General features: G+C 50.2%; 1 protein-coding gene across 6 annotated transcripts in view; it reads left to right on the top strand.

Moving 5' to 3' along the window:
* ofcc1 (orofacial cleft 1 candidate 1) overlaps positions 1-16,056 on the top strand; it is a 322,374-nt gene that overhangs the window by 189,796 nt on the left and 116,522 nt on the right. For all 6 annotated transcript variants that reach the window (XM_078539931.1, XM_078539933.1, XM_078539934.1 and 3 more), the window contains one exon: positions 4,258-4,421. In XM_078539931.1, the coding sequence (XP_078396057.1) occupies positions 4,258-4,421 (164 nt within the window). The remainder of the gene's footprint in view (positions 1-4,257; positions 4,422-16,056) is intronic.

Genomic DNA, 16,056 nt, shown 5'->3' on the forward strand with positions numbered 1-16,056 from the left:
TGCAGGCCCTGCGCGTTGACCTTATGGCCCAAGTAAGCTCCCTCTTTTGCTTGGAAATTACATTTTCCTCACTTCAAGCACACCCCCACTTGGGAGAAGCGCTTCAGCACCTCCTCCGAATTAGCTAAGTGTTCTCTGTCTGTTTGTCCACTGACTGAGACATCATCCAGACAAACAACAACAGGGGGCAGTCCCTGAAGCAGATTTTCCACAGTACGCTGGGAAAATAACACAAGCCAAAGAAACCGCAAAGGGTGGTCGAGAATATTGATACAATCCTCGATGTGTATTGATGATCACCAATTCCCTAGAGCCTTCTTCCAAGTCCACCTGCTGGTAGGCGTGGCTCATGTCGAGTTTTGAATATGTGATGCACCCTGCCAATTTCGAATATAATTCGTCAATTTTAGGTATCAGGTGTCTATCAAATTTGGCCACTCTGTTTACGGTTAACTTAAAGTCACCACATAAGCAAATACTTTGGTCAGGCTTCAGTACGGGTACTATGGGTGCTGCCCATTTGGAAAATTGCACCGGTTGTAAGATACCCAACTTTTCCAGCCTGTTTATTTCGGTCTCGACCTTGTCCCATAGAGCGTAAGGGACTGGTCTGGCTCTGATAAATCTGGGGGTTGCATTAGAGTCTATGTGGATTTTGGCTTCTAGCCCATCCGATCTCATCACTGAAGATGGAAGCGTACTTTTGTAACAATTCCTGTAAGTTTCTCGTTCTGATTTGAAAAATCTCGGCCCATTGCAATCTAATCTTTTTGAACCAGTTGCGACCAATGAAACTGGGGCCCGTCCCAGCTGCTACTATAAGGGGTAAATTTGCAGACTGATCCCCATACTGCACCAGGACTTGACATATCCCTTTCACTCTTATTTCTTCACCCGTATATATTTTTAATTTAGTGCCCGGATGGACTCCTTTATTTAAGTGTCTGAATGTATGTTCTCCTATGACAGACATCGATGCGCCAGTATCGACCTCCATCATGATAGGTTGTTCGTTGACTCCAATGACTACCTGGACTGGCTCAGTTTTACCCACTTTCAGGTCGTACAATGGCTAGATGTCAGATTCTGCTTCCTCTGGTTCTTGAATGAGACAGATTTCGCAATTTCCTCCTTTGTTTTTAAAATGCTGTCTCAGCCGATCTCGACAGTGCCACATTATGTGACCATTGCGGTGGTAGAAAGAGCATTCGGTGTTTCTGAACTGCCGATCGCCTGCAGGCTGCCTGGGTGCATTTCTCTCATTGATGTCATGGGTTTTCACTGTAGCACTGTTGATCTTCTGTACATTGCGGGCATTCCCCGCCTTTCTACCGAGTCCAACGTTTTTACATCTCTTGTTACCAGCCCTTCCCGCCCTACAAGATGGACGGCGCCATTTTGTGTATCTTTTATTGCCTCCGAGTCTCTAACAGCCTCTCCATGGCTGTTGCCAATTCTAATGCCTTACTGAAGTCTAGATTAGTTTCAGATAGCAATCGCTTTTGAATAGCATCATCCCCGATTCCGCATGTCAATTGGTCTCTCAACATGTCACTAATTGAAGTTCTGAACTCACCATAGTGCGTTAATCCCTTTAAAGCAGCAACATAGACAGCCATTGCCTCTCCTGGAAGTCTATTCCTGGAATTAAATTTAAAACGCTGCATAGTGACTGAGGGCTTTGGTTTCAGGTGGTTTTTTACGTTGTTTGCTAACGCATCAAAAGTCTTCGTATCGGGGGTGTTGGGTGATGTCAGGCTGTGGATCAGCCCTTACGTTTTGCTCCCACACGTGGACAAAAAAATCGTCCTCTTCTTGTCCTCCCCCCAATGTCATTAGCGGTAAAGAAGAACGCTAGGCGTTCAACATACTGAGACCAGTCATAGGAAATGGGGTCGAATGGTTCAAGATGACTGCGGCACACTCGATGACTAAGGAGACTGCGCTTTCAAACAGCTTTCAAGGTAGTGGTGAAGTGATGTAGCTGGCTTACCGCGGCTTTCTTGATTGTCGTCAATTGTTCCGGTTTAACCTCGTCGCCATTTTTATGTTCTTGGTTATCAGGTTTGCTTTATCCAGCGAACGCTCGCTGCGCCCTTGATATTGACACGTTAGCTGGTGCTTGAAGCAAAACAGGCAGAGAGGCCGATTAACTGAACAAACACTGGCAGTTTATTGGAACTAAGAGCAGAGCACTAACATCACGGGGAAAAGTTTCCCCCCATTGGGGGGAAATGAGGGAGCAGGCGCGCCTCCAATCGCCGCCCCCGATTGGGGGCGTGCCGCCATTTTACGTGGGTGGGCAAATTAAGGCCCGCCCAGCGTGATGTCCGCCAGGAAGTGCTATATGCTCCCTGTGCGAGCAGGGGGGGCATTCCCTCAGCTGAGAGTGCGCTTTTTCGCGCATGCGCATGAAAGAGCGCACTCATCTCCCTGAGGCAAAGTGTTGCCTCAGGGAGATCAACGCCGATTTAAAACTTTTAATAAACATGTTTAAAAATTTTCCCTGCTATGTCCCCTCACGTGACACTGTCACATGAGTTGGGACATGTCCATAAGCTTTATTGAAACCTTTCTTAAAAATTTAAATACCCTCATGAAACCTCATCCCGCTCGTGGATGAGATTTCATGCTTTTTCCGAAGCCTGCCAGGGCTCCCGGCCTGCCCGCCAATCTTAAGGTTGGATGGGCAGGTCCGTTTAACAACCTTAATTAGTTTATCAATGGCCTCAATTGGCCGTTGACAGGTCGGTGGGTGCACAGCTGATTCGACCGCGCCCCCGCTGACCTGAAAATGGAAATGATGCGGGGTGACGTCAGGAGTTCCGCCCAACATCATCCCGCGTCATTTTACGCATCGGCAAGTGGGCCCCGCCCTCGCTCGCCGACCAGAAGACCCTGCCCCATGTGTGCTTCCTCAATCACCTCCTGCTCTAGACTTAGTTACCCAAGAAGCCTGAGCTGTGTAGCGATTGGCCAATACAGTCACATGGTCAACTAACTACATTCTCTTAAAGCCACATGGCACTCCACTTTACCACAGTCATCCAGCTTGTATCTGCAGTGCAGTCAGGTTCTCAGTGCAATACTTCCGATGTGCATTCACCTTATAGCAGTGCTTCCCAAACCTTTTCCCACTGTGACCCTATTTAGAGGCTTCAAAATTGCCATGACCCCTCAGTGGGAGTGGGGTATGACGGGGGAGGAGTGGGTGGGTGGGTGGAGAGACCTGTGAGAGCAGTGGGGGAGGGGTGTGTGAGGTGGGGGTGGTGGGGTGCGGGATATTTGTGGTGGAGGGGATTGAAGGGGAGAGACCTGCAGTGAGGTGGTGGAGGGGAGAGAGAGAGACCTGTCAGAGTGGAGAGGGGGGAGTTTTTAATCTTCACATGATTTTAAAAGCTTACCTGTCAGTGGGCAGGGATCAGGCTTCAAGCGTTGACCACTTAGGCCGCACCCACATTTAAAAAGGAGTTAAAGGGGCTCCACAGCTGTGATCATTCAGTTGGAGCTTGACGGAGCCATTGCTGCTGCAGAGCTTGTGACCCTAGAATGATATCCTCTGCCCGCTCATGGAGGCACTTTGGCCAAGAAATATTCCTCCCCTTGGCCCTCCTCTTTCTGCCCTCCTCCGTAAACACCTTCAAGGGAAGTGTCTGAAAAACCGCTGAGGCCCTTGCAGCCCCTCCTCCGCCTGCCATTTTCAGAATCTTGAACTCCTGTCACCTGTAGCCAAAGTGCACCTCCCCATTTCCAGGTGCAGTCTGCTTTGAAAAAAATGAACAGGGATGCTTAATTTCCCTGCTCCCATTTAGCGAACTACAAATCAACAGCACGAGTCGAGCTAGTGCCCCACTGACTCCAATCAAATGAGGCATGACACCATTTCGAGGCCTTGCCCACATAGTCGAGAGTAGGCGCTGATCATTTTGCAACCCAAGACGGGCCTAAATCAATCTCCCTCCCACTGTGTATTAAGCCAACGCAAGGTATTGGTTGTGTGGCGTGAGCCAGTGAAACATTTTGTCGAACGTTACATAATCTGCATAAAAATGGTGCAGAAATGCAGATGCTGCCCGCAAATTTCTATAAGTTGGTGACAGCTCTGTGTGTAACTAACTGTATAATTAAGCAGAAATTTGGATTGTAATACTACCCGCTATCCCTGCACAATGGTTAATGTGCCAATGACTAGCTGTGAATTGAAAAGCACACAGAAATTGTTTTATGAAACACTGATTGGCGTATCTTGCTTTTCAGCGCCTGGCTTACAGTACAGATAGTCCAATAGCAGATGCAGCCAAGCTTTACTGGCTGTTTTACAGAAGGCAACATTCTGGGATCCCTGGCATACTGATTACAGTCATCCTGTACATTGTGATGTTCATTGGTTCTCTTACAATTCTCTATTTCTATTTCTTAAGGTAAGAATATTTCAGTAACTTGTCAAGTGCTTTTTTTGTCAGAAGGTGGGAGGCGGGGGCTATTTCATTGTGTTGAACTCATTTGCATACCCCACCCCCCCCCACCCCCCCCACCCCCGCCGACAGTTGCTAAGATTCAGTGAAAACTGAAAACAGCTGGACGAGGTGAGAAGATAGGCCACTGAGTTCCCTGTAACCTCAGAAGCTTGTGATGATATTTACAGGACAACATTGCGTTTAACTTTACGCAAGCATTGATGTCTGTCAAGAGTATTTTTTTAACTCCTCCGGTAGGCACAGATAATTTGCTAATACACCAACATACGCTGATATTTCGACAGTCTGTACTTTAACAGAAGGTTGGGTTCACATGTGAGGGGAGAAATCTGTCAAAGTGCTTTGCGCTGCTTTGAGCTGAAAAGCTGTCTGGCCTATCAAGCTGGTACTTCATGGCTTCTGTTTAACATTCCTCCTCCATTGTGCCTTTTCTGTCTCCCTACCAGCATTTTGATCTTGTTCCTTGTCGCAGAGAATTACACGGAATTCACAGCACAAGAAACAGGCCATGCAGCCCAACTACTCAGTGCAGGGGTTTATGTTCCACATGTGTCCCCTTCCCATTCTAGTTCTTCTAATGCTATCTGTGGGTGGAATTTAATGCCTTCCCTTATGGGAAGTTTTGTGGTGGGGGTGGGGGGTGGCATTTAATCAGGCAGGAGAGCGGCGTGTAGGGGACGCCGCTACATTCCCACCGCTGTCCTGATTAAGTCCATGGCGGGCAGGCAACTCACCATCATTCCATTGTGGTCCGGGTTTCTCGGCTATCCTGGGCCCAGGGTGGGTGTATTATCGTCAGCAGCCACTGCCCCCCCCGTGGCGCTGCTGAGGGAAGAGTTGCCGACCTCTGATTGGCCAGCAGCTCTCGGCACATGGGATTTCCATCCCCGGGTCCTTTATCCCAGGGAAGGCCCACTGCTGCCTAGTTAAGAGCCTGATTGGTACTTGACTCAGCAGGCCTTCCTTAAGAGCCAGTGAACAAGACCCCCGTCACCTCCGTTAAATACGGCCTTACAGATCCTTTGCCCCTCCTGTATCCATCAAGCTTCCTTTTAAATGCATCAATGTTATTCTCCACAACTACTCCTTGTAATTAATATAGATTATAAACAACTGATACCCAATCATTGATCCTTGTTGTACTGCCAACTTGAAAATGTCCAGCTTATCCCTACTCTCTGCTTCCTGTGCATTTTGGGTGACCAAATGTCCCTTATTTTATGATATTGTCCCATTATTGAGACCACAGCCATGGGTTCCCGGGCTGCATGTATCTGGGAGGCTGTTTCTCACCTAATTTAGGCCTTCAAATTTTGTGCATGCGCAGTAGCTGCTCTCCTCCTGTTTTCGCTCTCCCATAGCTCTGGCAGCACCCCTCACCCCTCCCACACCCCCGCCCCATCTCTCCATACCCCCGCCACCACTGCTCTCACAGCTCTGGCACAGCCCACCTCTCCACTGCGCCCCCCCTTAGTCTCTCAGCTCTGGCAATTATCCCCCCTCCCCCTCCCCCTCCCCTCCAACATACCCCATACCAGAGTGTCGCTGTGTCCATTTACCAATCCTCCATCTGCACTAATGTCTTACCCTCAACTGCACAAGGCAACCTTCTGCTTAGCACCTTATCAAATGCCTTTTGGAAATCCAAGTGTGTTACATCCACTGGTTCCCCTTTATCTACCCTACTAGTTACAACCTCAAAAAAAAACTCCAGTGGATTTGTCAAACATAGTTTCTCTATTGTAATACCACATTGACCCTGTATGACTATACTGTAATTTTCTAAATGGTGATAGATCCTAGCATTTTCTGGATGACTGATGTCAGGCTAAATCGTGGCCTGGAGATCTCTGCTTTCTCTCTCCTTTCTTGCATAGCAATCTTACTTTTGCTAACATCCAGTCCATTCTAGAATCAAGGCCATTTTGGAAAATCATAGCCAGCGCACCCATTATCGCTGCAGCTACCTTGTTTAGAACCCTTGGATGTTGGCCATCAGCTCCTGGAGATTTGTCGACTTTTTAGACCCCCTAGGCTTCCCTAATGCTTTTACTCTGCTGATATTAATTACCCTAAGTACTGCACTCTCTTATGAACCCCTCCGCAACATCAAAGAAATGGAAATGCTGAGTTTTTATTGAAATCAATCTGGAATTTCACACTTTCGCTCTTCTGCTTCAGTGTAGAACTCTCTATCGCTTGTTTGATGTTTCAACCTCAGTTTCCCCATGATCGATGTCTCCCATGGCTACCAGAACAGCCAATGATTGATGCTTTTGTGCACCTCTGACACCTCTGTCTCCTCCACCCCATTCTCTGAGCTATGCCTCTGTCAATTGATAACTCCTGCAGCTTGCCAGACCTACCACTGGGTCGATGTCTCAGTCTCCCCTGGCTACCTACGATTGATGACTGTGTCATGTGTGCGGGTAAAGCCACCTTCTTGCCCATTGTAGGTTTTCTAACTTTTAAAAGGGTTTTTATCAGGTAACTTTTTTTATAAACAGGAATTAAATGGGATTTTAAATCAAGTTGACGTTAAGGTTTAATCCTACATTGGACGCTAAAATGATTAAACAAGTGAATAATGTATTGAATTTTCCTGTAAAAATCCAAAGATACACTTCGTTTTTTTGTCTCTTCCAGAGAAAGATTTAAACTGTATCATTGGCTATTTAAAGATCATGGACAAAGTTCTCTTCTGGAATCCCACTCAAAATTGGTCGGGATTCCGGCTGGTGAGAGGCAGCAGTTAGGGAGTGTGTTTAAATAGCTTAAAACTAGTTAAAGGTCTCATTTATAAAGAAGTAGCTAAGTGGATTTCAGTAAGGAACACTAGCAACAGGGAAGTAAAGTTAAATCAAGTCAAAGTGAAATAAAGTAATAAAGTAAACCAAAGTAAGATAAAGTTAGCGTAAGTGTAGTAAAGTTACTAGTAATTTATTCTACTCATTCTACTTACTCTTAAGTGTAATAAATAGCTTTTAGAGTTATGGGGTGGCAGGTCAGTTTGGCCCAGTGGAGTGTACATCCTGCGGTATGTGTGAAGTTGTGGATACACCTTGTGTCCCTGACAAACACATCTGTAGGAAGTGTCCCCAGCTGCACAAGCATGAGCTCCAGGTTTCAGAACTTGAGCGGCGGCTGGAGTCACTGTTGTGCATCCTTAAGGCTGAGGACTATGTGGATAGACATTTAGGGAGGTGGTCACACCACAGGTCAGAAGAGTACAGCCAGAGAGGGAATGGGTAACCACCAGGCAGTCTAAGAGAACTAGGCAGGTAGTGCAGGAGTCCCTTGAGTCTATCCTGCTTGCTAGTCAGTTTTCTATTTTGGATGCTGATGAGGGCGATGGTCCCTCAGGGGAGTGCAGCCAGAGCCAAGCCTGTGGCACCACAGGTGGCTCAGCTGCAGAGGGTGGAGGAAGAAGAATGGAAGGGCAATAGTGATAGGGGATTCCATAGTCAGGGGATCAGACAGGCATTTCTGCAGCAGTAACCACGGGCAGAATTTTGCCGTTGGCAAGCTGGGGGGCGGGACCCGCTCACCGACGCGTAAAATGATGCTGGATGATGTCGGGCGGAACCCCTGATATCACCGCGCCCCATTTAAATTTTCAGGGAGGTGGGGGCAGAGCAAAATCAGCTGTGCGCCCGCCGACCTGTCAATGGTCACTTGAGGCCAATGACAGGGTCAATTAACCAATTAAAGGACCTGCCCGTCCAACCTTAAGGTTGTCGGGTCGGCCAGGAGCCCCGGCAGGAACTAGAAAAAACATGAAACCTCATCCACCGGCGGGATGAGGTTTCATGTAGGGTTTTAAAAATTGTAATAAAGTTGTTCTGTAAATTATGAACATGTCCCAACTCATGTGACATTGTCACATGAGGGGACATATAAGGGAATTTTTTTTTCTATTTTAAAAGTCCAGGTGATCTCCCTGAGGCTGCACTTAGCCCACTTAAAATGGCGGTGCGGCCTGCTTCGCCAATGGCGATCGGCTCCATGCCCTCCGGCGATTGGGCCGGGCCTGCCTGCCCAACAGGCAGAAAATTCTGCCCCATGACTCCAGGATGGTGTGTTGCCTCCCAAGTGCCAGGGTCAAGGATGTCACGGAGGGGCTGCAGGACATCCTTTGTGGGGAGGGGGCATCAGCCAGAAGTTGTGGTCCACATTGGTACCAACGGCATAGGTAGGAAGCGGGGTGAGGTCCTGAAAGCAGATTTCAGGGAGTTAGGAAGGAAATTAAAAAGCAGGACCTCGAGGGCAGTAATCTCAGGATTACTCCCAGCGCCACGTGCTAGTGAGCATTGGAGTAGGAGGATTAATCGATTGAATACGTGGCTGGAGAACTGGTGTAGGAGGGAGGGCATCAGATTTCTACGGCATTGGGACCAGTTCTGGGGCAGGTTGGACCTGTACAAGCTGGACGGGTTACATCTTAACAGGACTGGGAGTGATATACTCCACGGAGATTCGCTAGTGCTGTTAGGGTGGGTTTAAACTAGCTTCTCGAGCGGGGGTTGGGGGGGGGGGCGGACACGGGTTGGGGCAGGGGGGGGAACCTGAGGGGTGGCCCAAATTGGAAGAAAGTAAAGTTGGTAACAGGAAGTAGTAGTGAGACTGGAAGGCAGGAGAAACAAAACAGAGCATTGAGTATGCAGAATGATGTCAAAAAGACAAAGTTAAGGGCACTCTACCTGAATGTGTGCAGCATTGGCAATAAGGTAGATGACCTAAAGGCACAAATAGAGATAAATGGGTATGATATAATTGCCATTACGGGAACATGGCTATATGGTGACCAAGACTGGGAATTGAATATTCAAGGATATTCAACGTTTTGGAAGGACAGACAAGAAGGGAAAGAAGGTGGAGTTGCACTGATAATAAGGGATGGGATCAGTGCATTAGTAAGGGAAGATCTCAAATCGGAAGGACAATGTGCGGAATCTGTTTGGGTGGAGCTAAGAAACAGCAAAGGGCAGCAGACATTGGTTGGAGTTGTTTATAGGCCACCAAGCAGTAGTGGTAATGCGGGGCATGGTATTAATCAGGAGATGAGAGAAGCGTGTAGCATGGACAATATAGTAATCATGGCTGACTTCAATCTGCATATAGACTGGGTTAACCAGGTGAGCACCAATGCTGTGGAAGACGAGTTTCTGGAGTGTGTTAGGGGTGGTTTTCGAGAGCCGTATGTTGAGCAGCCAACTAGAGGGCAGGTTATTTTAGATCTAGTGTTATGTAATGAGAAAGGGCTAATTAATAATCTTGCTGTAAAAGAACATTTAGGGATGAGTGACCACAATATGAGAGAATTTTACATTGGGTAGAATTTTACCATCAGTAAACGCCTGACACGCACGAACGTAATGTGACGCGCGATGATGTCGGGCGTGCGTCCCAACGTCATCTCGCACCCTTGCGGTATTTCGCCAGGTGGGCGCACGATGAAAATGGAGGTGGACCGCCACTAATTAACGGGCCAGTTAAGGCCCTTGAGGCACCAATTGTCTGGGAGTTGACATAGTCTGTGTGAATTTCAGGGCATCAAGTGGGTAGGCCACGTTTTTAAAAACCTCATCCACGGGCAGGATATGAGGGGTGAGTGGGCTTGCTAACGCGAGTTGTTTGTACTTTAGCTTTTAAGTTGTTGCTGCTTGCTGATGTAAACAGGACATCAGAGCTGCTTTGACAGAAATAAGGGACATCAGTTCAGGACTATGGAGGAGTCATAATGCTTGGGGCCTTCCAGGTATCAGACAGCCCTCCCTTACCCTGGGAATGGGGATTGTGGTCTCCACTGGAGGCAACTCCTCTGAGGAGGAAGGAGGGCCAGAAGGGGAATGAGGCCTGGTGTTCCCTATTCAGCCTAAGGTATGGGACCTGCGGGAGGACAGGCACAGGCACAAGGGGTGCAGGACCAACAGGAAGTCCAAGGCGGAAAGGGCCGCAGAAGATGCTACTATCCTGCTGCCAGGGTTCACAGGCGGCATGCAGCTACCTCAATATGTCTGAGGTGCAGTGCCAAAGAGGCTCAGGCTCTGCCTCTCAAGGGAAACACTGACCTCCATCTGTCAGATGATAGGCCCTGAGATCTGCACCAACTGTATGGGTGGGCACCCCATGCCAGTGGCCCTGAAGGTCACAGCTGCCCTCAACTTCTATGCCTTTGGCTCTTTCCAGGGGTCGATGGTTGATCTTTGTGGAGTCTTTGTCCACAGTTGTGTCAAGTTGGTGACAGACGCTCTGTTCAGGCGTGCATTGACTTTCTTTCACTACCGCATGGACAAGGCCAGCCAGACTGAGCGAGCCAGAGGCTTCGCGGCCATTGCTGGCTTCCCCCGTGTCCAGGGTGCAATAGACTGTACACGTGGCCATCAAGGCGCCAGCAGGTGAGCCCGGTGCCTTCGTCAACAGGAAGGGCTTCCACTCCATGAACGTGCAGATAGTGTGTGATCACAGGATGCTGATTCTACAAGTCTGTGCAAGGTACCCAGGCAGCTCCCATGACGCTTAAACACTCAGACACCCCAGGTGCCGGGGCTCTTCAGTGCTTCGGCCCGGCTGGATGGATGGCTGCTGGGTGATAAGGGCTATCCCCTCAGAAGGTGGCTCAGGACGCCTCTCTGCCATCCAAGAATAGAGGCCGAGCAGCGGTACAATAGGAGCCACACCTCCACAAGGGCTGTGGTAGAGAGAGCCATAGGTCTTCTCAAGATGCGCTTCCGATGCCTGGACTGTTCAGGGGGAGCACTACAATACCCCCCAGAGCAGGTGTCACTGATAGTGGTTGCATGGTGCGCTCTCCACAATCTGGCACTGGAAAGGGGGGACGCAGTGGAGGAAGAAGATGTTGATGCAGCTGCTCTGACAATAGATGATGAGTCCAGTAGTGAGTCCGAGGATGAGCACGCTCAGGAGACCGCTGAGGGGATAGACGCTGACCTGGGCAACCTCCAGGGAGGCAGGGACACCCAGGATGCTTTGATCCAACGCTCCTTCAGCTAGCCTACCAAATAAGAATCACCACCACATGCCAGAGCTGCAGGCTCCATACTCGATACCTGACAGGAACATTTGCTTGGTGAACAACATGCACTATGTGCCATTTCAATAAAGTTCAATGACAAACAAGTCACTCATAACATCATGGGCTACCCTGCACCTGCAGAACTAATGAAGCACCCAGAGGCTTGTTGAGCACAAACACATTTAATACTGTGGTGCCTGGCATACACAATACAAATTAAATTGAAAGGTGTCATCCATCACACCAAATAATATTTAACGTAAAGCTGGGGGAAGAAAAATATCATCAGTGATAAGCCCGTGTTGTGCTTAAGGTGCTTTAAGTTTTTGTTTACAGCGCTATGTCCAGGTGCTCCCCCCTCGCTGGCACCGGTATTGGAGACAGCCTGCTCACTCTGCTGTCCTGTTGGCCTCGATGACCTTGGTGGTCGTCCTCTGGCCCGTGGAGCCTGTGCTGGCCCTGCCTGGGAGGGAGCTGCCAGTTCCACAGCTGGCATCTCCCCAGGCGCCGCAGCCTCATCAGATGCCAAGGTCACTGGCAGAGGGGCGGAAGAGCTGCTGCCGTCATCCGGAGCGCCCTGAGAGGAGCCCGCAGAGACGACAGGCAGATCGTGCGCCAACGTGAGGTTGCATTGGACCTCCCTGCTCACCATTAACTGTCAAGCACCTAGCTGGGATATTGGGTGCCCAATCCATCTCCCACACTGACACTGACCAGCTGAGCTCAGTGCCTGTGTGAGGGGGTTTGCAGGTCCGAGCGCATCCCCAGGAACCCCTGATTCTGTTCCTGGAGCAGCCTCTCCATGAGAGTCACCACTCTCTCCATAGAGGAGGCAGTGCGCTCGGCCATGAGGATCATTGCATTGCTCATGCTTCGCAAAGACTCCTCCACAGTGGAGACCATGGCACGCATACCCTCATGTATCTCTGCCAGGTGCTCCCGCACACCCTGCTGGACTTCCAGCATCTGCTACCTCAGGGACGACTCCAGAGGCTCATCATCAGCCACCGACTGAGCATGTTCCTGGTCTCCAGCAGTCCTCTGACAGCCAGCGCCCTGGGCACTCTCTGCCTCCGCCTGCACCTCCAGTGAGTGTGAAGTGCCCTCACTGATGTGCATCGAGACACTAGCCGCTGATGTAATGCCCACCATGGTGCTGACATCTGCGCTGGTGCCTGCTTGGCTGAGAGGGGGTGATGCAGATGCGTTTTGACGGTTGCTGTCCGCTGGGGTCAGTGGTGGGCCTTCAGGCTCCTCACCCCGATGGGCTGCTGGTGAGCCTGAAAGGATGAACAAAGACATGTCAGTAGTTGAAGTCGTTACACTGTTACTGTGCCTGCCTGGCACCCGGTTCATGGTGCCCTCGTCTTTCCATTATCAATGGGGATCCCATGTTTGAGGTTCACATCAATATAGAGACTACAGTGGAATGGTTGCTATTACAGACACTCTGACCTCAGTGCGCTGCACTCTTACCTCCCTGTGGCACCCCAACCTCACCGCAGCCAGTTGACCTAGGCCCATGGTGCCTCCCCAGCTCCAGGGCCTCCTGCCCATATTGAGTTAGGATTAGAAGGTGGGGTGGCCCTCCACCAGTCCGCAACCTCTCGGCATTGTTATGGGATGTTTTCTCCTGAAAGGATAGAGGAGCATTGATTAGTCCACCCTGTACCTGCAGCGCCATTGCAGCCTGGCCAACCCCACCCGAGGAACACCTCGCAGGGCTCAGCCGATTCGTGACCCTGGAGCCGCAAGGCACTCAGTCCAAGCAGCCAGGGCTCACCCCGTCGCCCAAATGCTGCCTCATTGACATTTGCCACTCGCACTCTAAGACCTCTGATGTCCAAGGGGTGGCGGGGGTGGGGATGGGTTGTTGCTTCTAACTGCTGTGCTAGGTGACCCATGCCAACACGGTACTCACCCTTCCCGATCGCAGGAGATCGTTGAAGTGCTTCCGGCACTGTAACCATGTGCACCTCACCACATCGTGGCTGCTGACCCTGGATGCCACCTCCTCCCGGGCATTTTTGGTGAGGGGGGGTGGCTCCACCTCCTGTCCCTGGGGACGAGGGTCTCTCTCGGTGCTGCCACCTCCTCCAGGAGGGCAGCGAGACACTCAGCAGTGAAACGTGGGGCCAACTGCCCCTCTGACCTGCCCTCCCGCCTGTCGTGTCCACCAGTAATGAGCTCCATGACGAGGTGCGTCTGCTTCCCTGGCAGCCTTTGCCTGGCTGCCCAGTCGCCATTGGACCTGGCGGACATTGAGCTCTCACCCCTGCCCGCCCCTTCACCCTGTTGCCACTGTCACGCCTTACACCGGGCAGGCCTTAATTGGCCCGCCTGCGTTAAAATGGTGGCGTGGAGCTGATCGTGGGCGGCAATCGGCTTTCCGACCCCCCCGCCCCCACCCGCTCCCCTCCCTCCCCCGCCAACTGCTCCCCCCGAGCCACCCCTCTCCCCCCGAGCCCCCCCTCTCCCGCCCTCTCCCCCCGAGCTGCCCCCTCCCACCGAGCCCGCCCTCTCCCCCTGAGCCCGCCCTCTCCCCCAGAGCCCGCGCCCTCCCCCCGAGCCCCCCCTCTCCCCCCGAGCCCGCCCTCTCCCCCCGAGCCCCCCTTCTCCCCCCGAGCCCCCCTTCTCCCCCAGAGCCCCCCTTCTCCCCCCGAGCCCGCCCTCTCCCACCGAGCCCCCCCTCTCCCCCCCGAGCCCGCCCTCTCCCCCCCGAGCCCGCCCTCTCCCCCCGAGCCCGCCCTCTCCCCCCGAGCCCGCCCTCTCCCCCCGAGCCCCCCATCTCCCACCGAGCCCGCCCTCTCCCCCCTCTCCCCCCCTCTCCCACCGAGCCCGCCCTCTCCCACCTCTCCCCCCGAGCCCGCCCTCTCCCCCCGAGCCCCCCCTCTCCCCCCAAGCCCGCCCGATGAGGGAAATATTCTGGCCATTGTGTTTGAAAGTGAGGTCGTTCACTCTGAAGCAAGGGTGTTAAAGTTGAATAAAGGAAATTATGAAGGCAGGAGAGACAAATTGGCTGAGGTGGGTTGTGAAAATACATTAAAAGGTATGACTGTAAATAGGCAATGGATAGTCTTCAAAGAACCAGTACATAGCTTACAGCACCTATACATCCCTTCAAGGTGCAATAACCCAAAACAAGTCAGTCAACCGTGGCTGACAAAGCAAGTTAAGGATTGTACAAGATTAAAAGAAAAGGCTTATAAAGTTCCCAGAAGTAGTAGTAAAGCTGAGGATTGGGAGGTTCTTAGGATACAGCAAAGGAAGACCAATAAACTGGTAAAGGAAGAGAGAAAAGAATATTAATGCAATCTAGCAACAAACATAAAAGCGGACTGTAAAAGCTTCTCTAGGTTTGTAAAAAGGAAACGTTTGGCTAAGACAAGTGTGGGTCCATTACAGGCAGAGTCAGGAGAATTCATAATGGGGAATAGAGAAATGGCAGAGAAGCTAAATGATTACTTTGTGCTTGTTTTCACTGAGGAAGACACAGGAAATCTCCCAGATTTAGAGATCCAAGGGACTAGGGAGAGTGAGGAGTTGAAGGAAATTAGCTTAAGTAAGAAGGTTGTATGGGAGAAATTAATGGGACTGGAAGTTGATAAGTCCCCGGGACCTGATATTCTGTATCCCAGAGTGTTGAAAGAGGTTGCTATAGAGATAGTGGATGCATTGGTGATCATTTTCCAAAATTCTATAGATTCTGGAATGGTTCCTGAAGATTGGAAGGCAGCAAATGTCACTCCACTATTTAAGAAGGGAGGGAGAGAGAAAACAAGGAGACCTGTTAGCCTTACATCAGTAGTAGGGAAAATGCTAGAATCTATTATGAAGGATATGGTAAATGGATAATCATGATCAGATTGGGCATAGTCAGCATGGATTTGCGAATGGGAAATCATGTTTGATGAACTTGTTGGGGTTTTTTTGAGGATGTTACTGACAAAATTGTTAAAGGAGAGTCGATGGACGTCGTATACTTGGATTTTCAGAAGACTTTTGATAACCTCCTCACAGGAGGTTGATTAGCAAAATAAAAGCACATGGGATAGGAGGCGATATATCGGCATGGATTAAGGATTGTCTAACAGGCAGAAAACAGAGAGTAGGAATAAACAGGTTATTCTCATATTGACAGGCTGAGACTAGTGGGGTATTGCAAAGATCAGTACTTGGGCCGCAGCTGTTCACAATATATATCAATGATTTAGATGTGGAGACCAAATGTAATATTTCCAAGTTCGCGGGTGATACAAAGCTAGGTGGGAATGTGTGTTGTGAGGAAGATGTAAAGCGGCTACTGGAGGATTTGGACAGACTTAGTGAGTGGTCAAGAACATGGCAGATGGAATATAATGTAGAAAAATGTGAGGTTATCTACTTTGGTAGAAGGAACAGATGTGCAGAGTATTTCCTAGATGGTATGAGATTAGAAAGTGTAGATGTATAAAGGGACTTGGGTGTCCTTGTCCATAAGCCACTGCTTATGCAGGTGCAGCAGGCAATTTGGAAGACTAATGGAATGTTAGCATTTATCGC

The sequence above is a fragment of the Cetorhinus maximus genome, chromosome 4, assembly GCF_964194155.1.
Source record: "Cetorhinus maximus chromosome 4, sCetMax3.hap1.1, whole genome shotgun sequence".
Taxonomy (NCBI): Eukaryota; Metazoa; Chordata; class Chondrichthyes; order Lamniformes; family Cetorhinidae; genus Cetorhinus; species Cetorhinus maximus.